Source organism: Anolis carolinensis, chromosome 6 (assembly GCF_035594765.1).
Source record: "Anolis carolinensis isolate JA03-04 chromosome 6, rAnoCar3.1.pri, whole genome shotgun sequence".
Lineage (NCBI taxonomy): Eukaryota > Metazoa > Chordata > Lepidosauria > Squamata > Dactyloidae > Anolis > Anolis carolinensis.
Window position 1 is genome coordinate 60,833,096 of NC_085846.1, and position 22,899 is coordinate 60,855,994.

The window sequence follows — 22,899 nt, forward strand, 5'->3', positions numbered from 1 at the left end:
TTAAGCCGCCTTGGAGTGTTACTAAATCGATTAAGTGACACAAAATCACCAGAAAGAGCCTCCATGGACATATTGCAGGCAAATAAGTACTTACTAAATGATAGTCCAGCTGAGGTGTTCTTTGGGGGGGTAAGTTCCTCGCCGAGACCATCGCAGCCTCCGAGTCCACCATCATGGCCCCTGATACCCTCGGGGGGAGTTTTCCAGGAGGCGACAGTCCTGGAATGCTCATTTGGGGGAAATTGCCCTTTTGGGGCAAATCCTGATGACACCTGTCCCTGGTCAAACCAAAAATCTAGGAAGGCCATGGGGGCCATGGGAGCAGATCCGCCTCAGTGGATGGAAGCAGAGCCATTGGACATTTCTGCAATCCTGCAAAAGAATCCAAGGACGATCACCGAGGCCCAAAAGCCGGAAGATCGCTGCAGACGTCGTTGTCTTCCCTTGTCTGAAAGACAAGCTCAGATCAAGGCCTTGGAAATGGCGCCCGGTGTGGGGATTGTTAAAAGGGAATTGACCTCCCTATGGCCAAGTTCCAAAGAGAAACAGCACATGTGCAAACGCCGTACGAGAAAGAGACGGAAGCACCATCTAGGGAAAGGCCCTACTTCCGGGGAGGACATCCCCAAAGTAACTGCTCTTGAGGGGAATCCACATGAAGCGGTTTCTGGTGGGAGCTCCTCCGGAGGAGATGTCTCCAGCCGAAGAAACTCTAAGGGGGCCGATGCTGAAAAAAATACTGAAGAAGCTCTAACTCATGATGCCCCAGTGAGTAAGATCGCACCCAGAGGGGCCTTTGCGAGGGCAGAGAACATTTCCGCCGACATACAGAACAGAGAATTGCCCGGAAGTCAACGTTCTGAACATGTGTCGGTCAGAGCCACAAGCCCTAGTTCATCAAAACACAGAGCCCAGCAGAAAGGCTACAAAACTAGAACTTTTGGGGGGGGCTGGTTTTAGGGCCAGGACAAGAATGCCGAAGGCACTTTCAACACAAAGGATGAATACCTCTCCAGTTAGGGCCACTATTAATACAAACAGGGAAGATAGAGCCACAGAAGAGAGTCATTCCAAAAACCCAGCGGCTGGGGGCTCATTCCCTCGGTGCAACGGAACACCTGCACGTCCTAAACGATGTTTAGGAGACTTCGCATTTACTCCAACTCCGCTGTGCCCACAGGCTGGTGCTCAAAATCATACCCCCTCGGGCCTTGCGTCATTCCCTTTTCTGGAGGTGGTTCGAACATCGGGTACCTAACTGACACTACAGACGAACCCAAAACTGGGAGGACGATCCCAGTAATCATCGGGAGAGGGATATATGAGAATGATAGCATGCTGGTCTCTAAAAAGAGACAAAGTCAGCGACAGATTCGGCCTTCAGCTGTCCTATGTGATATTCCCAAGTATGATAACAGTGGTCCTAGGTCAAGTGCCAGAGTGAGATCGAGTCGATTGGAAACTCGTTCTCTTTCCAACTTGCATTCCATCCCTAGGCATACGGCCGAGAAGGTGCTACCAACGCCCCTCCTGTCCCTGCTATTATTCAATGCTAGGTCTATTGTCAACAAAACTGCTACCCTCTCTGACTTTATTCTCGATCAAGCAGCGGACCTGGTTTGTATTACAGAGACCTGGATCCGTGAGGGTGATAACATTCCCTCACATGAACTGACACCTCCAGGCTAACAGATATTTCAACAGCCACGGAGTGGGGGTCGGGGTGGAGGGGTAGCAATACTCTCCCGTGATTATTTTACCATCAAAGCTATTCCAACTCCAAAGATAGCCGGTATTGAGTGTGTTGGTGTGGTCCTGGCTAGCAGGGAATCCCTAGCCATTCTTGTAGTTTACCGCACGCCTGGGTCTCCGGGAGAGAGTCTGCTAAATTTATTAGATCTTGTGGCAGACTGGGTCCTGAAGTTCCCCAGACTTATTGTTCTGGGTGACTTTAATGTACATGTCGAGGCACTGCCATCTTCATCTGTGACTAAAGACCTAGTACCAACCTTTGACGCTCTGGGGCTCTCACTACTCAAGACTCACCCTACTCATCGGGCCGGCCACACCTTGGACCTGATTTTTAATATTGGAGTACAAACATCTCTATCTGCGGTAATTGATGTTCCCTGGTCTGATCACGCTGTCCTGAAGGCCCGGATTGAGATTCCATCTCCTCCTCCCCATCTTGCCACACCAATCTTTGCTCGGCCTAGGAGACTCATGGAACCTGCTAGGTTGTTGAATGCCCTTAAGGGCCTGGGAACTGTGTGCGTCACTCTCAATGAGCTAGTCAACACCTGGAATGTCAGTTTGTTGGCTGCCTTGGATGAGATTGCCCCCAGACGCCTCCTTCGCCCTCACCGGAATCGCTCCCCCTGGTACACTAATGAGCTACGGACGATGAAGCAAGCACGAAAGCGGCTGGAACATCGGTGGCGACAGAAGCCCGACGAGGTGTCACTGTCCGCGTTCAAGGCTTTTCGCAGGTCCTACGAATCAGCCGTCAAGGATGCTAAAAAATCTTACCTCTGCTATATCGCGCCCAGCTCAAGTATTCAAAATCGTTCGTGCTTTGACCAGTCCGGCTCCCTTAGTCCAAAACCCAGCAACCACGGCTCTTACAGCAGAGGCATTCCAGAAGTTTTTCACTGATAAAATCACTGTGCTTCAGCAGGAACTGCCCCCTACAGCTGATACCTTAAGTGAGCTTGAGACTTTGTGGCCGCTTAGTGGGCCTATCTTTGACCGATTTACTCCGCTTGACAAGGAAGATGTCGCTAGAATCCTGGCTGTTGCAAAACCAACCACCTGTTCCCTTGATCCGTGTCCCTCCTGGCTCTCTTGAACAGGGGGTCTTCCCGGACATCCTAAAAGAGGCAAGGGTTCGTCCCTTGCTAAAGAAGCCTAGCTTGGATCCCATGACCCTTTCCAACTATCGTCCTGTCTCCAACCTCCCATTCTTGGGTAAGATGATAGAGCGGGCTGTGCTGGGACAATTGCAACAATTTCTGGATGATACAGCCGGCCTGGACCCTTTCCAGTCAGGCTTCCGCCCTGGCCATGGGACGGAGACAGTCCTGGTTGCCATCACAGATGAACTTCATCGCCAGTCTGATAGCGGCGGATCAGCGCTTCTGGTACTTCTCGACCTTACCGCAGCGTTTGACACCGTTGACTACGATCTCATGATTCACCGTCTCGCCATGTCCGGAGTTCGCGGTCAGGCCCTCAATTGGTTCAACTCATTTCTGCGAAACCGGAGCCAATGCGTGGAGTATATGGATCAAGTCTCTGACAGATCTCCCCTCCTATGTGGGGTACCCCAAGGTGCAATTCTCTCCCCTCTTCTCTTCAACATCTACGTTAGACCCCTTGCTAGTTTGGTTCAGAGTTTCGGCCTAGACTGCTATCAATATGCGGACGACACCCAACTCCTTCTGCGCTTGGAGCCTGGAGCAACGTCAATACCAGACAATTTCACCTTATGTCTGGAGGCTGTGTCGAACTGGCTACGTGCTAGTAGACTGAAGGTGAACCCGGTGAAGACTGAGATTCTCTGGCATGGCCGCTCGACTGGTCTGACCCACTTGCTACCCACCTTCGATGGTGCTGCCCTATCTCCTTCACCCACCGTTAAGAACCTGGGTGTCGTTTTAGATTCGCAGCTGACAATGGAAGCTCAGGTCGCTGCTGCCAGCAAACAGGCCTTTTTCCATCTACGACAAGCAAGGCAACTGGCACCCTATCTATCTGATGAGGCTCTGGCAACAGTCATCCATGCCACGGTCACATCTAGGCTGGACTATTGCAACGCCCTGTATGTTGGCCTTCCGATGTCCACGACCCGAAAGCTCCGTATTGTTCAGAATGCGGCAGCCAGGCTCCTCACAAGAACACCCATGAAATGCCACATAACACCAGTGCTGCAGCATCTGCATTGGCTTCCAACTGATTACCGTGGTCTATATAAAATGCTAGTCCTGACTTTTAAAACTCTTTACGGCCAGGGCCCATCGTATCTTAGGGACCGTCTCTCCTTCTCCCATCATCAGAGGTCGCAACGACCATCCCAACGAGACTTACTCTATGTACTGGGTCCTAGAGAAGTGCACTTGGAAAGGACCAGGCGTAGAGCTTTTTCTGTTTCTGCCCCTGCCTTATGGAATGCCTTGCCGCCCTACATGAGAGCCATGCGTGAGTTGGGGCCTTTTACCCTAGCACTCAAGACATGGCTCTTTACTAGAGCTTTTAATCTATTTTAATACTTTTTTAATCAATATTTGTATGTATGTATTTTTATCCTTTACAATTTTATCTTGTAAATCGCCTAGAGCACCGTGGATGGAGGGCGATTAATAAGTAATTAAATGATGATGATGATGATGATGATCAGTTGACAAATACTAGCTCAGTAGTTTAAGGTGTGTGTGTACTAACTACACCATTCAAATAGAGAAAAAAATTTCTTATTAATTCATGGTGGGAAATAATAACAGCCTCTTTTCTTTTCTCTCTTTTTTTGCAGAACCTCGAGGATATTTTGGTCATACTTTGAATTGTATAAGTTCAGGTATAACGGAGAGAAGATTACAAGGAACTTGTCCTCCGATTGGCCATGGAAGTTTTGGAAAGCCCTTCTTTGGTACCAATTGTTTCATTTCCCCATTTATAAATTCTCGGACTGGTTTCCACACGATTCATTCTGAAAACAGCCCAGTAAAACCAAGGATTGTGACTGTAGTGAAACCTTGTGGGCACACAGTCAGGAAAATAACTTTGCTACTAAATCGGCGTTCTGTTCAGACATTTGAACAGCTGGTTGCTGACATCTCAGAAGCCCTGGGATTTCCACGTTGGAAGAATGACCGTGTGCGGAAACTATACAATTTGAAGGGAAGGGAAATCCAAAGCGTTTCTGATTTCTTTAGAGAAGGTGATGCATTTATCGCTATGGGAAAGGAACAGCTAACCCTGAAAAACCTTGAAGTGGCAATGGAAGAACTTTTTCCTCAGAACCCTTATGCTCCTGTTACAGAAACTACACAGAACTGCGAGCAGCCTCAAAAACAAAAAAACAGGCAGTGTGAAAGGGCTCCTAAAGTAGAAAAAAGCATTGAGCCGATAGTTTCCAAGAACTGCATGGACGCTGTATCTCCTAAACGAATTAACAGGCATGAGGTAAAAGCTCAAACCAAGGTCAAACAAGAGGAGAAGGTGAAAAACAAAAAGAAGTGGATCAGAGAGAATTGGAATGGAGAGCAAGAAGTGAAATGTTCTAGAAAAGGCAGAGAAGTTGAAAGACATTTCAGTCAAGAGAAATGTCCTGAAAGTGAAGCTGAAATAAGTCCAGAAATGATTGTCAGATGTGAGAAGTGCCAAAGAGAGGGTCAGCGCAGGCAAAAACTACAGAAGGAAAGACAGGTTGATATTCCCTTTGAGAGTAGAGATTTGAACATCAGAGTTTGCCAGCGGTACAGTGTAGAAAGGCCATCAAAGCTGAGAAACTGCAGGAGACTGTCAGAAAGCTCAGTGGAAGAAACTGAAATTACTTGGCATGATGTTGGTTGTCAGAGTACCTGGGCAGCTTCACAAAGCCATGTCAATAAAAACAGTGACAAGCAAAAAAGGAGTCTTGACAGAGATCAAACCCTGGAAAGCCATGACCATCATAATGAAGAATTAGTAATGATAATGAAGCCTATTGAAAGTCAACGCACTGTAGTTGGAGATGCCTATGAGTTAAAGAAAGAACACAGAAAATGTTCTAGAACGCATCAAAGCTGTTGGTTGATCAAGGGATCTCAGATAGATGTGGAGAAACAATCAGCTGTTCAGGGAAAGAGGGACGAGGTGCAAAAATCAAAAGAGAAAATGCTTGGCGGAGGAGAAGAGAAAGTGGCTCATGGTGAGAATGAACTGATTAAACATGAAAAGGAGGAAGACCTTACATTTAACAAAGAGGGAAATAGAACACGCAGAGCCAGCGACACAAAACTGAAACATGGTGTCTGTAGCAGAGCAGATGTGGAGAAGTGCTATAAAATTGGCAGAACCATTGGAGATGGGAACTTTGCTGTTGTGATGGAATGTCACAACTGCAACACTAATCAGAACTATGCTATGAAAATAATAGATAAATCCAAGCTGAAAGGAAAGGAAGATATGCTAGATAATGAAATCCTGATTATCAAGAGTCTTTCTCACCCCAACATAGTCAGCTTGATTGAAGTATTTGAAACAGATGCAGAAATCTATCTGGTCTTGGAATATATTCCTGGTGGGGACTTGTTTGATGCCATTATAGAGAGTGTGAAATTCACAGAATGTGATGCTGCTCTCATGATAACTGATCTGTGTGAAGCTTTGGTTTATATTCACAGCAAGAACATTGTGCATAGAGATCTCAAGCCTGAAAATCTTCTGGTAAGTATAGGAAAATGCACTGGCATCTGTTCATACAGTGAAGTTGTTGTTTTTGGTTTATGTAAAATTTCATAAACAGAGTAGAAAAAATGCCATAAAACATAATTACAAAAGAACACCTGGCTTTGTAGAGCCCCAAATGTTTCTTGTGTATTCAAGAACATTGGTATATTTTGGCTATTTCTTTTTGGACTGGAGCATTAATCTCCATTCAGAAAATGTGTATTTAGATTAATATGCAAATAGATGGATGAATTTCTCAAAGTGAGGGCAGAAAAAGAGCCCTGAATACAATGATAATTGCACCTTTTTTTGGAAACAAATGCTGGTGATACCATATCCAATTTTGATAGCATCTGCTAAAAGTAATGTAGAAAGAAGAACAGTAGTGATAAGCACTTGTTCTGTTCCCTTCATTTAATATTAGTCTGACAATGTACAGTGAGTCCTGTTGTTCCTAATACATGAATATTCTGAAATAATAATGTAGCATTGCCATCTTGTGTCGCAAAGAGATACAGCAGAGGCTAGTTGCCAAGCTTGTAGTCATTTCTTTACTATGCTTCACTGGAATTACTTGCTAACCAGCTCTACCTATGTCCATGTTTATAAACCTACCCTGCAATTTGAAATATTGTACTGACATCTGAGGCCTAGAGATGGGGATAATATGCCTTATATAGACTAAAATTGTGGTGACTTGCCCAGTATGAAAGGCTTGCATTGACTTCCCGCAACGTGAAATATGTATGTTGATCAAACCACCCTCTCTTACAATAAGGAAGGTCATAGCTGACGTCCTGTAAATACCCTAGGATACCAACATTACAAGTTACGCTTTATTTATATAGCAATTGTGTGGGTATATTAGTTTAAGAACCAGTGGTTTTTCGTTATTCTTTGTGGTGATGGAAACTACTCTCCAGAGAACCCAGATATTCTCCATGAGTTGTAGCCATTACTCCAATAGTTTTTCTATGGTATTAATTTATTTTGAAGGGAATGATAAGATTTTTCTCACAATGTAGGGAGTTGGGCCCTCCACTTTCCTTCCTTTTAGAATTGAGCATGTTTGTCTGTGTGGAAATTGTGGGTATCAGTGATTACAGGTACAAGGGGAATTGGCACTTAATGCAACAAGTTAAATTGCTCCATGACATCATAGATATGACTTTCTTAGTCTGAACATCAGACCTAGAAAGAAATAATAATCTTAATTTTTGAATATTTCTTCTTTATTTTACTTGTATTTTAGTTTTCAGTTCTTTCACATGCATTTATTAAGGTTAAGCTGTTCACGTTTAAATCTTGAAGGCACAATCTGTTCTGTTTTTTCCCCCCTGCACAGGTTCAACGTAATCCAGATAAAACTACTACATTGAAACTAGCAGATTTTGGCCTTGCAAAGAAAGTGACAAAACCAATATTCACTGTATGTGGAACTCCAACATATGTTGCCCCTGAAATACTGGCTGAGAATGGTGAATATAACATTTATTTCCAAATTATCTTTGTACATTGTCCAGTTATAAAAAAACCCCTCTGTTTATTGAATATCTATCTATCAACATTTTCATTAGCTTTTTCTCTTATGTTCTGCCATGATTGGCTTTTTTCCAGATGAGCATCTACACAACACACATGGTATTTATGGAAATCTATTTATGGAAAAAAAAATGAACGTGGAGTGTTTGGGTCTATGATATCTTTTTATGTTTTACATTTTGGTGCCTCTGTGACCTATTTATACTCTTAATATATCCTCAAGTTGGGGAGATCAGCTGTAATTCTTTTATTAAAACACCCATCCTACAGATTGGCAGGTTGGGAAACATAATTTCAGTCCAATTCTTGAATACTACTACTACTATTAATTTACTAGCATGAGTGGACAGGAGCTGACTGAGCTGACAAAGTTCTGAGGACTGTTAATCATTCCATTATCAAAAGTCAGGATGTTTCTCTGGATGAGGCTTGCTGATCCAGACTTTTTAATTTCAAAACCGAAATGAACTTTTCTTCTACCGTTTTTTGCATCCCTAAAAGCTTGTACATTGAGAATGAATCTAAAATGATGGTATCATCATTTCCCATTGGGAAAGAAGTCAGCAGATATGGAGAAGGGTCCAAGAGGCATTATAAATAGAAAGGAAGAGTACAGGCAATTAGTGATTTCTGTGTCATCTCCTCCCTCAAGGCATGAGTATCCATGCAATTCAGTCTTCCTGCTTTGTTCTGCTTCTGTTGGAAGCTAGAGGAATAAAGCAGTGTGGATGAAGGAGGTGACTGGGCCAGATTAAGTTGGGCTCACTGGTATGCTCACATACACATGTGGGAGTGCAGGATGGCTGTCAGGACACCTACAGCAGGTTCCACTTAGGAAATGGCTGAGGATGTTGCCAGAACTCGGGGAAGCCAAATGCTGGTGCATTATTCTCCTAAATTATTTTAAGCCAGGGTGCAGCAACATTAAGCGGCTTTTTCCAGGTTAAACCAGAATAGCCTGCATGCGTTTTGTTGCACCCTCAGACTGACCTGGGCCATCTAAGGTCATATTGCCAATTATTCAAATGAATATTTCAATCACACTTTTAAAATATGAGGCGGCATTTTATTTTTCTTCTTTCTTAGGCTATGGACTAGAAGTGGACATGTGGGCCACTGGCGTAATACTCTACATTTTGCTGTGTGGCTTCCCTCCTTTCCGAAGTCATGAACGTGACCAAGAGGAGCTGTTTCAAATCATACAGCTTGGACATTACGAATTTCTCTCACCATACTGGGACAACATTTCACCTGGTAGGCTTCCTAAAATTGTGAAATTTTATTTGTATTCCCTATTTCCTTATTGGGCATCTATGTAAACGTTGGTATTTTGTATAAAACATCAAGATTTCAATCCATAATGTTGGGAAGGAAAGCTTGGAATTGTGTGCCTAGTTCCTGGCAAAATTTTAGGATTTGGAAAAAAGGGAGAATGAAAATGGGGGTTGGATGGAGAATTGATATGTTATGTTCTGGATATCACTGTGTGAATACTAGAAGCAGAAAAAATTACATAATCAAATTAAAAGCCTTTTGCATGTTTTTACAGGTTATAGAACTCAGTTTTTATTGCTCCTTCTACTTTGGCTGGTAGAAGTTGGAAGCTTTTCCTTCCTTTTAGAAGAAGGATGGGGAGAATGTGGCCATCACTTCCTGGTTTAAACAAATGTTGCCTCTTGGCCAGGAACTGGTGAGGAGTAGAAAGAAACAAAGTAAATTGGGCAGAACTTTTGTATGGGATACTGATCATCTCTGAGGTTGTAAAACAATTTGTAAACAGTTTGGAGGTGGGAGGCATATTGGCCTTAACATCCAATGTGTCTGCCCATTTTATTTTAGATTAAGTAATGGATCCTTCTTGGAGTTGCTGATCCTGGACAAATTGTAATAAATATTAATGGTGGTTAATAAAAGCAAGCCAACTTTAAACAACAGTTGTTGAGACTGGTTGTTTCAGTAATTACAAATTAGTTACAAATAAACCACAATTTAGGCCCAAAACCTTAGATTTTGGATGGTATGTCAAAATATCATTAATGTAAAACAGAAGCGGCAATTTAAAGTCTCCTTGCAACCATACATGAATTGGGAAGGGAGAAGTATGTGAACTGTAGGCATGTTGTGATTTATCCTTGTAATGCTACACAATGATTATGGCCCCTTCCACACAACTGTATAAAACCCACCCAGAACTGGATTATATGGCAGTGTGGGCTCAGACAATCCAATTTAAAGCAGATATTGTGGATTATCTGCCTTGATATTCTGGGTTATGTGGCTGTGTATCACACACAGTCTAGACCACTGCTTCTTAAACTGGGCCTCAGCCCCAAATGGGGTTCCCTTAGCTCAATGTTGAGGTGCCAAAAAACCTTACTAAATGTCACCTAGTGGCTGTTTGAGATCTTTACATGAATCTGTTGTGCAGTGCAGAAGATGTTTCCGCTATACTTATAAGAAAGAAAATCTGCCTGTTTAGCAAGCCTTGCAAATGCTGATTTCTTATCAGTTTGATTGTTATATCTATTTACATACATGCCCTGGGGTCATGTAAAAATTTCCAGGTCAAAAGAGGTCCCAAGTGGACAATTTTAAGAAGCCCTGGCCTAGACTGCTATCTTTAATTGTTGGTATTATGCAGAATATTAGTTGTATATTTTTGCAGTGCAAAGTGCTTGTGGCGGTCTTTATATTCAGTGTTTCATTATTTTTGTGTTAAAATTCACTCAATTATATTTTAAATGTAAATGAAGTTTTAGTTTGTTGATTCTTTTTAAAAAGTACAGTGCAAAACTTTTTTAAAAAAATCTGTCCTTAAATGGCCATATGAACTGTGCAATGCGGATTGCAGCCGATATGTCTTTTAGCCTTGAAACCCACCATTGACTATCGTAATTTTGCTATGCACCAAATCATAACTATCATCCATTTATGTTATTTGGAGAGGGAGAAGCTATCCAAACCAAACTCATATTTTACTTATGTCTCTGATAGCTGCAAAAGATCTGATAAACAGACTCCTTGTGGTTGATCCTAAAAAGCGATACACTGCTCAGCAAGTTCTTCAGCATCTGTGGATCGACACAGCTGGAAAAAACAACAGCAGAAACCTGCAAAAGGAAGTGACAATCAATCTCGAGCGCCATTTTCGTAGCCAGCGCAAGGGAGAAACTACCAATGAGGACTCATAAAGGATGTGGCTAGAATCATATACCACAAGCAAGCGGTGTTTTAATTCACAGTATTCTCTGAAGAACTGAATGCAAAGGAGATCCTTTATTCCTTTATGAAGACCAACTGCACAACACTGAAATGTCATCCCAGCTACATCTTCCCATCCTTCCATGGAGCGGTTTTTCAGCTTGAAAAGCAAAAAACCAAGACACTTGGGAGGGGCAAGACATTGGTATCAGATTTCCTGAATCCTTTAATGGCATTGCAAATGTGAAAAGATGTTGAGCATTGTCTGTTGATGAAATATATACTGTCTCTTATTGTTTCAGTACACCTCTAGGCACCCAAAGAGTTCCTTCATCTGTTTCTCTGTATGTTTACATCTTATACCTCTCTGTAGGCATTAAGACATTACCTTTTATTTGGATGAACTATTTTAAGATAGCTTGAAAAATGCTTTCTGTATGTACTGTGTATAGTATATGTCGAATCCTGGTTTCAGAAGTATATTTTATATACTGTGTGTTTAATATAAATTATGAAAAAGTAATAGGATGTGACTATAATAGCATGTACATTATGTCAGTCTAACTTTATCCTTCCCATTATGAATAGCAAAACATTGGCGCATATAAGAAAAAAACCTGCCTCTTCTTTAGGTAAAGGGTTTTAAAAGTAACCCACAAGGTATCCCTGTGTCATTGTACAACATTTTGGTTACTTTCACTATTGTACAAACAGAATGTCCTTAGAGGTCCAGCATTTTTCTTTGAAGTCTTCTATTCAAGTTTCTGTAATGAATAACACATGGGATAAAGGGGAATTATTAATCTCTTACTTCAGTATAACTTTTAGTAGAAAGTCTCAAGGTTGCGCCAAGGAACTTTGATAGTCAAATGCAGAATTTATGAGTTGGTGAATTCTTTGAGTTCGAGTATTTCCAGGTTCTGAACTAACTTTCCCTTACTAAGCTGTTTGGGATTGATTGCATTTGGGTTTCAAGTGTAGGCGGGCTGGAGGTGAACATGGAGGGGTCATTCCTGTTATAAATCCTGGAAGGTTAGCCCAAATCTTTCAGATCCCAGCTTCTGTTTGTTCCATCTTGGACTCCAACCTCTACCTCTGCCTTCTGCTTTAGACCTGGACAGCTGTTGAACAGGAAGGAAAATTTAAAAATCTGTTCTTTTTAGAGTCAAATGAAAGTCCAATTTCTGCATAAACTCTCCTGTGAAACAATACATGACAAAGAACGCTGTGAGTGGAAATCTTTCTGTCCATTGTTTGGGATGCAACAACGTCTCATCTTGGTGCCACAACCAGCATGAAATGATATCCATTTCTCCTCCTCTCTGTATGTGCACATATGTGGATACATGTAAGTGCATGCCTGTACATGGGGAAGTACATTGTCTTGCTAGGTCTTGTCTGCAAATTTACCCAAGCACATTTTTTGGTCTATCTTTACATCCTTTGTTTTCACTGAGCTGGACTGTAAAATACTAGAGACTTAAAACAAATAAACAACAAATCAGAAAATATTTCTCTTCATTTTTGGTTAGTTTGTTGATTTAACAGATAGCTAGAAACAGAATTTGCTTGTGGAAGAAGCTTCTATTGTGGAAAGCTCATTTTAGGAGCTATTAGACATTCAGCTAAAGCAGTGGTTCTCAAGCTTTTTTGAGTTGCAACCCCATTTTATAGAGGTAAAGTGACCCATGACCCCGTTACATTAAAAATAGGTGACATGCGACCCTGATACATTAGAAATTAGATCTGTTGGCGCTGCTACAGTGACGACTGGTGTCTGGACCTTATAGCACAGCTTGGCTTGTGGTTGATTGCTCTTGTCTGGTTGGTTGGCTAGCCAAAGAAAGGAAATACAGTGTTCCCTCACTACTTCGCGGTTCACTTTCCATGGATTCGCTGTTTCGCGGTTTTTCAATAAACTCTAAAAGACTATAATAAATCATTAAAATTACAATTTGCAGCCTAAGGAAGGGAGGAAGGAGAAGCCAAAGGAAGAGAAAAGGAGCCCAAGCGGCAACTGGAGGAGAAGGAGGCGATTTATCAACACACGATTGGTTGATAAAGACTTAAAATAATGTATAACTACTAAAATAATGTATAAATATTAAAATAAATATTGTGTCCCTACTTCGCGGATTTTCACTTATTGCAGGTGGTCCTGGAACCTAACTCCAGCGATAACTGAGGGAATACTGTAACATAATGTGCTGAGTGTCAGATTTCTGGAAGCGAGATCATTCGATTCGTGTTGACATACGATTTATTATATTTTGCAGAATTTGCTGGTATTGAAGAAAAACCAGTAACACCCGTAAGAAACAAGGGTAGGCAGGACTCATGTATCACTAAGAATCAATCACAAGCTGAGCAGCGCCCACATTCCATAAATCCAATCATTGAACTGTGCATGAAGCTAGACCTCACAACAAGGTAACCCAACAAATGAAAGTTCATTACACATTCATGCAAAAAAATCTCTGTGCAAGACACAATGACGTGAGTTTTTGCTTTCCCCTTTTTGAAATTTTCATTGCTTGCCACTGCCTATTGACCCCAAAGAAAACTCTTTGTGACTCAATTTGGGATCGCAACTTATGGGTTGGGAACCACTGAGCTAAAAGGGACTTAAATAATATTAACCCATCTACCATGGAATCACTTTCTTGTTAATCCAGTATGGATTTACTTGTTAAAAATAGGTTTCCGGTGTTCAATTGTTTTTTTTTAATGAGACAGTTCACACTTTCTTTTTTTATAATAATTTTTATTGTGTTATAAGTGGTATATACAGCAAAAGTGGGGGAAAACATTGTGGAGAGAATAAAGAGAAAGGAGGAAAAGAAACAAAATAAAGGAGATGGGGAAAAAAGAGGAAAAAATCAATTAAAAAATAAAAGTAAAAAATAAAAATAAAAAAATTATAGGAAAAAAATAGCAATAAAACTAAAGGTTTTGAGGGTTGACTTCCCATTGCCCTTTTGAGGTAAAAAAAAACAAAGCCCAGCTTCCATTTAAAAACATCTGAAGGTTGGGTTGCTGACCTGAAGGCTGCCAGGTTCAAATCTCACCCGGGGAGAGCGCAGATGAGCCTCCTCTGTCAGCTCCAGCTCCATACGGGGACATGAGAGAAGCCTCCCACAAGGATGGCAAAAACAAGACTTCCGGTTGGTGTGTGTTGTTATTACTGCAACAGCTATATTCGGGGACAGACCTAAGAGTGAGGTTAGGTCTGTCAGGCAAGCTATCAAACGACATTGAAACAAAAAGAGTTAGGCAAGGCTGTTTGCTAGCACCTTTTCTGTTTAATTTCTATGTGAACCATCTAGTTGCTGAGTTGAGCTCCCCCGATCACTTTCCTCCATCAGGAGGTAGTCGGAGAATCCAAGTCTTGTTGTATGCGGATGACATGGTCCTCCTGTCAACTACACAAATAGGTCTCAGGAGACTTTTGAGATCACTAAGTAGAATCTGTGAACAAGAGAAGCTGAGGATCAATCACTCTAAAACCAAAGTTATGGTATTTTCCAAAAGGAAACAAACACATAAATGGAAATTGGATGGCCACTCAATAGAGCAGTGTCATAGCTTTAAAATACCTGGGCATACACTTCTCATATAATGGTAACTGGAAGAGCCATATAGAGGCAGCCAAATTATCAGCCTGGAGGTCAGTGAAATCAATCCTAGCCTTTGGGAAAACAAAGGGAGGTTCCTTGGTATGTCCCACAGTAAAGATTTTTGCTGCTAAAATTTTACTTCAACTGTTATACGGAGCAGAAATTTGGGGACAGGATAATACAAAACAGGTTGAATGTATTCAGAATAAGTTTGCAAGAGCTCTTTTAGCCCTCCCCCCTGGGACTCCAGCTGCCTTGTTAAAGGCTTGAATTGGATCTAGCTTCACTTAAGGCCAGAATGCATAAGCTTAACATCTCATATGGGAAGAGAGTTCTGGGAATGGAGGACAAGAGTATAATAAAGCAATGCATGATAGAACAGTATAAGCAGGGAGGATGGGTTCAATTCTGGCAAGCCTTGCTCCATCAGTATTTTGATGGGTCAACAACAACTCTAATGCATCCGGATAAGAAGGCGATTAGAGACAAAATCTTTGAGATGGATGCAGCTGACAACTTGCAGATTAGCAAACAGCAAGGTTTCTCTACCTGGTATCCCCAACTGAAGAGTGACCAATATTGTCAACAATATCTTCAAGACCTAACGTCTGCAGCCCTGAGGAAAGCATTCACAGCCCTGTGCTTCCAAACAATGCCATCCAACTGGCTAGAGGGAAGATACAGAGGGATCCCCTATGTCCAACGACTTTGCATTTGTGGCACGGGGGAAAAAGAAGATCTAACACACTATGTGCTACATTGTCCCTTGTATAATGATCCTAGGAAAAATCTCCTGGGAACACTCTTGGAAGAAAGGGCAGCATGGCAACAATCTGCTGTGATCTGTGACTTGCTAGCAGATTATTCTAGAAACATAACACATAAGTTGGCTACATTTGCAATCGCAGCCCAAAAGATCAGAGCTAAAGTAGCAAAATCCATACTTGAGGTCAGAAATGGAAATGGAAATGGTTTGGGATGATACAAATCAGACACTGTCATTATTATGTTTCTGCCATCATAATTTTAAAGAGCTAGTTTTAATTTTTTGAATAAGTTTTAATGTTTATATTGGAAAGTTTATAAAGTTTTTAAAGGTTGTATATTACTGATCTCATGGCCTATGGCTAGTATATTAAACAATTCATTCATTCATACATGAAAGGATGGCAAAAACATCAAAAAATCTGGGCGTCCCCTGGGCAACGTCCTTGAAGACGGCCAATTCTCTCACACCAGAAGCGACTCAGGTTGCTCCTGACATGAAAAAAAAAATTAAGGAAATGCTTCTGTTATTCTTTCCAGTTAGCCTTCTGCGTTGCTTTTCAAACATCTGATAGGTTTATTGTTAATGCCATTCCTCTATCTTGCATGAAATCTTAGAAACCAGTCCAATCTGTTTTTTGTTTAGCATCTCTTAGTTTTTGTGACAGACAGTCAATTTGTATTAAATCTAACAGTTTTAGAATCCAATCGTCAGGAGTTGGAATTTTTTTTTTGTTTCCAAACTTTAGCCAGAACTAATCTTGCAGCTGTGCACATAAGAAAGAACATTTTATCTTGATTTGCATTTAGTTTTGCATTTGTTATGCCCAATAAATACATTTCTGATGCCAGGGGAAATTTGATTTTTAATATTTTCTGTGTTATTAAATGAATACTGTTCCAGTATCTTTTAATTTCTTTACACATCCACCATCGATGGAAAAAAGTTCCTATTTCTTTCTCACACTTCCAGCATTTGTTAAATTTTGCTAATTTAGTAGGGGTGTAGTACCATCTGAATAACATCTTATACCAGTTCTCTCTAATGTCTATGGCTGTGGAAAATTTTACTTTTTTATTCCAAATTTCTTCCCACTGGTTTGCATTTATATTATGACCGAAATCTTTTGCCCATTTAACTTGGCAATGTTTAATCTGTTCTTCCTCCGTTGTCCATTGCAATAGTTGTTGGTATAGTATTTTGATTATCTTTTTTTTCTTTTAGCATTATTAAATCCCATAGGCCTGATTCTTGCTTGAAATCTACTTTAATATCTTGTTTGTAACACTCTAGTATTTCATAATATTGAAACCATGATATCTTCTTGTTTTCTTGTTTTAATTCTTCATGAGTCTTAATGGTAAATTCTCTGTTATGATTTTTAAAAAATATTTGGTGATAAGGTAACCAATTTTCTATACCCAGTTCTCTTTTATGTTTTGCTTCCATTGGGGATATCCACAATGGAGTTTTGTCATATAATCTAGGTTTGTATTTCTCCCAAATCCTAATTAAAGATGCTCTGATGAAATGGTTTCTGAAATTTTTTACTATACCACAAATAATCATGCCATCCTGCACGTAGGTCATGTCCTTCTAATATTAGTAATTTGGTGTCTTTCAGGGTCGTCCAATCTTTTAACCATACCAAGTTACAGGCTTCATAATATGACTTAATGTTTGGAAGTCCTAGGCCTCCTCTCCTTTTGTCATCCATCAGTATTTTTAGTTTTATTCTTGGTTTTTTATTTTTCCAAATGAATATAGTTATGTCTGTATTCCATTTTTTTAAAAGATAGTCGTTCCTAATTATTGGCAGTGTTTGGAAAAGAAATAGTAGTTGAGGCAGGATAGTCATTTTTATTAGCCCAGTAAAGAAATATTTTGATACTTCCATTTTTCCATATCTTTTTGTATTTTTGACCAAAGTTGCTCATAATTATTCTTTAGCAATTTCGCATTGCTTGGTGTCACTGTCACTCCTAAGTATTTTACTTTGTTTTCTATCTTTATTTCTGAAGTCTTCTGTATTTGCTCTTTAGTTTTTCCATCTATATTTTTAGTTGACATCTTGGTTTTTTTTATTTAATTTGAAATCTGCAAGTTTACCAAAATTTTCTATTTTTTCTATCCATCTATTGATGTTGTTTAAGAGATTTTCAATAATACAAATGATGTCATCAGCATATACTCTCAGTTTGTAATTTTGATTTCTTATTTTCAGCCCTCCTAGATTTTTATCCTCATTTATGTCCCTTACCAAGGTTTCCATTATTAGAATTAATAATAGTGGTGATAAAGGGCATCCTTGTTGTGTACCTCTATTAATTGGGATTGATTTGTTGTTTTCTTCACCATTTCTCATTAACATGGCGTCTTGTTTTAAATATATGGCTTCTACCTCATTTTGAAATTTATAACCAACTAGCTTGGGCACCCGGCAATGCCCGGGATATTAGTAGAGGGCATTGAGTTGTTTTGGGATGTGAGGAAATATCACTTAAGTTTGGTTGTGCTATCCGGATACATGTGAACTACAACTTCCAGATTCCTAGGACAATCACCCTGAAACCCTGCCTGTATGCACAGTTGGGCATGATGGGGCAGTGTGCCAAGTTTGGTCCAGATCCGAAGTCGGCTGGGTTCAGTGCTGTCTGTAGAAGGGTGAACTACAACTCCCAGAGCAAGAAGTGAGTGAAGCTACTTGATCCATCCTCCCCCAATCTGTCTCAGGATGGAAAGGGTTTCATGGGGGTTCTACGTGCCAAGTTAGGACCAGTTCCATCACTCGTGGGAGTTGCACTGTCCTGTGGGAGCCATAGCGATTGCAAGTACTACAAATCCCATCACCCATGGTCCATCGTCCCGCAAACAGCACCAGGGCATAAAGTGCGTCATGGGGATTAAGTGTGTTGAGTTTGGTCCAGATCCGTCATCTGTGGCAGATGTAGTTGTCCGTGAAAGTGGCGGCCAATCAGAAAGCTGCCACATACTCGCATACAAACATACATACATACAAACACTGACTTTTATTATATACTAGCTTGGGGACCCGGTGGTGCCCGGGTATTTTGAGAAACTTGTGTGCCATGTTTGATCAGGATCTGAAGTTGGCTGGGTTCAGTGCTGTCTGTATAAGGATGAACTACAACTCCCAGAGGCTAAGGTCAATCACCCCGAAACCCTGCCTGTATGCTCAGTTGGGCATGATGAGACAGTGTGCCAAATTTGGTCAAGATCTGACGTTGACAGAGTTCAGGGCTGTGTGTATAAGGATGAACTACAACTCCCAGAGGCTAAGGTCAATCACCCCAAAACCTTGCCTGTATGCACAGTTGAGCATGATGAGGCAGTGTGCCATGTTTGGTCCAGATCAGACATAGGCTGGGTTCACTGCTGTCTGTATAAGGGTGAACTACAACTCCCAGACACTAAGGTCAATCACCCAAAACACTGCCTGGATGCACAGTTGGGCATGATGAGGCAGTGTGCCAAGTTTAGTCTAGATCCGACGTCGGCTGAGCTCAGGGCTGTCTATATAAGGATGAACTACAACTCCCAGAGGCTAAGGTCAATCACCCCGAAACCCTGCCTGTATGGACAGTTCGGCATGATGAGGCAGTGTGCCAAGTTAGGTCCAGATCCGACGTCGGCTGAGTTCAGGGCTGTCTGTATAAGGGTAAACTACAACTCCCAGAGGCTAAGGTCAATCACCCCGAAACCCTGCCTGTATGCACAGTTGGGCATGATGAGGCAGTGTGCCATGTTTGGTCCAGATCCAACGTTGGCTGGGGTCAGGGCTGTCTGTATAAGGATGAACTACAACTCCCAGAGGCTAAGGTCAATCACCCCGAAACCCTGCCTGTATGCTCAGTTGGGCATGATGAGACAGTGTGCCAAATTTGGTCAAGATCTGACGTTGACAGAGTTCAGGGCTGTGTGTATAAGGATGAACTACAACTCCCAGAGGCTAAGGTCAATCACCCCGAAACCATGCCTGGATGCACAGTTGGGCTTGATGAATCAGTGTGCCAAGTTTGGTCCATATCTGACATCAGCTGGGTTCAGTGCTGTCTGTATAAGGATGAACTACAACTCCCAGAGGCTAAGGGCAATCACCCCGAAACCCTGCCTGTATGCACAGTTGGGCATGATGAGGCAGTGTGCCAAGTTTGGTCCAGATCTGAAGTCGGCTGGGTTCAGTGCTGACTATATAAGGATGAACTACAACTCTCAGAGCAAGAAGTGAGTGAAGCTACTTGGTCCATCCTCCCCGAATCTGCCCCAGGAGGGAAAGGGGTTCATGGGGGTTCTGTGGGCCAAGTTCGGTCCAGTTCCGTCACTGGTGGGCTTTGCAGTGGTCTGTGGGAGTGATTGAAAGTACTACAAATCCCATCACCCATGATCCATGGTCCCGGAAATGGCTCCAGGGCGTAAAGTGCATCATGGGGATGAAGTGTGCCAGGTTTGGTCCAGATCCGTCATTCCTGGTGGTCTCAGTGGCCTGTGATAGTAGCGGCCAATCAGAAAGCTGGCACATACACTGCCGTCCGCCGCACACATACCCGCATACAAACACTGACTTATAAAATATACTAGCTTGGGGCCCCGGTGGAGCCCGGGTTGTTTGAGAACGGAATTGTTTGCCTTTGTTCCAAGTTTAGTCTCGATCCAGTGTCAGTTGGCTTTAGTTGGTGTGGGTGAACTACAACTCCCATATGCAAGTCCATGATCCATCCCCCTCCAAACAGCTCCAGGATGTAAAGTAGGTAATGGGGACTCAATGTGTCAAGTTTGGTCTTGATCAGACATTGGTGGGGTCGCAGTGGTCTGGGGAAGTGAGTGAAGGTCCTGTAAATCCCATCATCCATGGTCCGTTGTTCCCTCAAATGATAGGAGGACATAAAGTGGGCCACATTGCACCTATATGTCAAGTTTGGTACAGTTTCATCATTCATGGGCATCACAGTGGTCTGTGGGAGGTGAATTGGATGAAGGTACTGGAAATCCCATCATCCTTGGTGCATTCTCCTGCAAACCACACCAGGACATAAATTGTGTCACATTGCACCTGTGTGTCAAGTATGGTACAGTTTCGGCTTTCATGGGTATCACGGTGGTCCGTGGGAGGTGAATCGGGTGAGGGTACTGAAATCCCATCATCCATGGTCCATCCTGCACCAAACCGGATCAGGACGTAAAGGGGGCCACATTGCACCTGTATATCAAGTTTGGTACAGTTTCGTCATTCATGGGAATCACAGTGGCCTGTGGGAGGTGAATTGGATGAAGGTACTGCAAATCCCATCGTCCTTGATCCATCCTCCCCAAACTACTGCAACATATAAAGTGTGTCATTTGGGATATATATACCACATTTGGTTCAGTTCTGTCATTTGTAGCAGTTGCTGTGGTCTCAAGAAGCGAGTGAAGGTACTGCATGTCCCATCTGTGTGCCAAGTTTGGTTTAGTTCCATCACTGGTGGGCATCGCAGTGGCCTGTGGGAATCGTAGTGATTGAAAGTACTACATATCCCATCACCCATGGTCCATCATCCTGCAAATGGCACCAGGACATAAAGCGCATCATGGGGTAGGCTGTCTGGAATTGTGGGAGTTGGAGTCCAAAACACTTGGAGGGCCCAAGTTGGCCCGTGCCTGATTTAAAGGCTTCCATACAATCCTAGAGTTGGGAGGGGCAGCCAAAGGCCATCAAGTCGAACCCCCTTCTGCCATAGAGGAAGACACCATCCAAGCCCTCCTGACAGATGGCCACCCAGTCATAAATACGATTGGGAGATAGATAGAGTCCTAGATTTGAAAGGGGTCTCTGAAGGTCATCCAATCCAGCCCCTTCTGCTGTAAAGGAAGACACCATCCAAGCCCTCCTGACAGATGACCATCCAGTCATAAATATGATTGGGAGATTTGAAAGGGGTCTCTGAAGGTCATCCAGTCCAGCCCCATCTGCCACAAAGGAAGAGACCATTCAAGCCCTCCTGACAGAAGGTCATTCCAACCATACATACCATTGAGACATTTATTTATTTGTTTGTTTGTTTAATTCTGATATTTCTCCCCCGCCTTTCTGCAATGGACCAAAGTGGCTTGTAAGGTCATTAAGCCACGTGCTAACATCCATAAAACATAAAAGTAACATCAAGCAATAGTAGTATAAATAAGACATAGCTGGGTTCAGTGGGGGCAGGTGAACTACAACTCCCATATGCAAGTCCATCATCCTACTCCAAACAGTGCCCGGATGTATAGTAGATCATGGGGACTGTATGTGTCAAGCCTGTTAGAGTTAGTAGGCCAAAGCCTGCTTTTGGTAGTTTTTGCCTCAGTAAAAACTGAGCGGGGCGGGGGGGGGGGGGGGAGTAAACCATCCTTAAAAGTAAAGATTAAAAAGATAGTCATTATTTTCTCTTTAGTGTGCTGTGAATAGTACTGTGTCCCAATGAGCCAGGGAAAAGCTGGCGTCTTTGGAACAATATTGAGGAGGCCTTTTGGGGCCTAGGAGAGAAGATGGCGTCCTTTTGGGGCCTAGGAGAGAAGATGGCATCTTTTTTTGGGGCCTAGCAGCCTGCAAAGGCCAAGACATGTCAGTAGAAGCACTGAAGGGGGGTGAGGTGAGGGAGTAGAAGTTGGCCATGTTGGGTCTATTTGGTCCAGATCCGTTGTCAGTGGGTTCAGTGGTCCTAGGGGTTATGTGTGTCAAGTTTGGTCCAGCTCCGGCCTTCCTGGTGGTGCCAGTGGTATTTTTTATTACAAAAGTGTAGGCCGAAGTGTACCAAAGCTAGCGTCGTTCTGAGGAGACAAAGTAGGCCGAACGAAGCCTGCTGGTAGTAGTTTTTCCCTCAGCGGTCCCAGTGGCCTGTGAAAGTGGCGGCCAATCAGAAAGCTGGCACATTCTGCCTGGCCAATCAGAAAGCTGGCCCATATTCCAGCGGGCCAATCAAAACGCGAGCACATATTCCGCCAGGCCAATCAAAAAGCTGATACAAACATACAAACATTCACTTTTATTATATATATAGATATAGATATAGATATAGATATAGATATAGATATAGATATAGATAGATATAGACATCACACAGCAACCAAGAGGCCTCATTTCAGCATTTTGTGTATAGACCTGAGAAATATCTGCAATCCTTTTGCACAGCATATCTACTGGAATGTCATAACCATATTTGTATTTCCAATTTGCAGCTTCATAACGGGCTCTCCCAATTGATCTTATCAAACGCTTTCTCAGTGTCGATGAAAAGTAGAGCCAGCTGCTTTTCGTTGTGTTTTTCGTAATATTCAATGGTATTGATTATACTTCTGATATTG

At 42.3% G+C, this 22,899-nt stretch overlaps 1 protein-coding gene across 1 annotated transcript in view; it reads left to right on the top strand.

Moving 5' to 3' along the window:
* The window catches only part of dclk3 (doublecortin like kinase 3), a 50,325-nt gene extending 37,642 nt beyond the window's left edge, over nt 1-12,683 (top strand). Inside the window, exons 2-5 of the mRNA XM_062983982.1 lie at nt 4,529-6,426; nt 7,775-7,907; nt 9,058-9,225; nt 10,966-12,683. Coding sequence (XP_062840052.1) covers nt 4,529-6,426; nt 7,775-7,907; nt 9,058-9,225; nt 10,966-11,162 — 2,396 coding nt within the window. The 3' untranslated portion in view covers nt 11,163-12,683. The remainder of the gene's footprint in view (nt 1-4,528; nt 6,427-7,774; nt 7,908-9,057; nt 9,226-10,965) is intronic.
* Nucleotides 12,684-22,899: the final 10,216 nt, after the last annotated feature.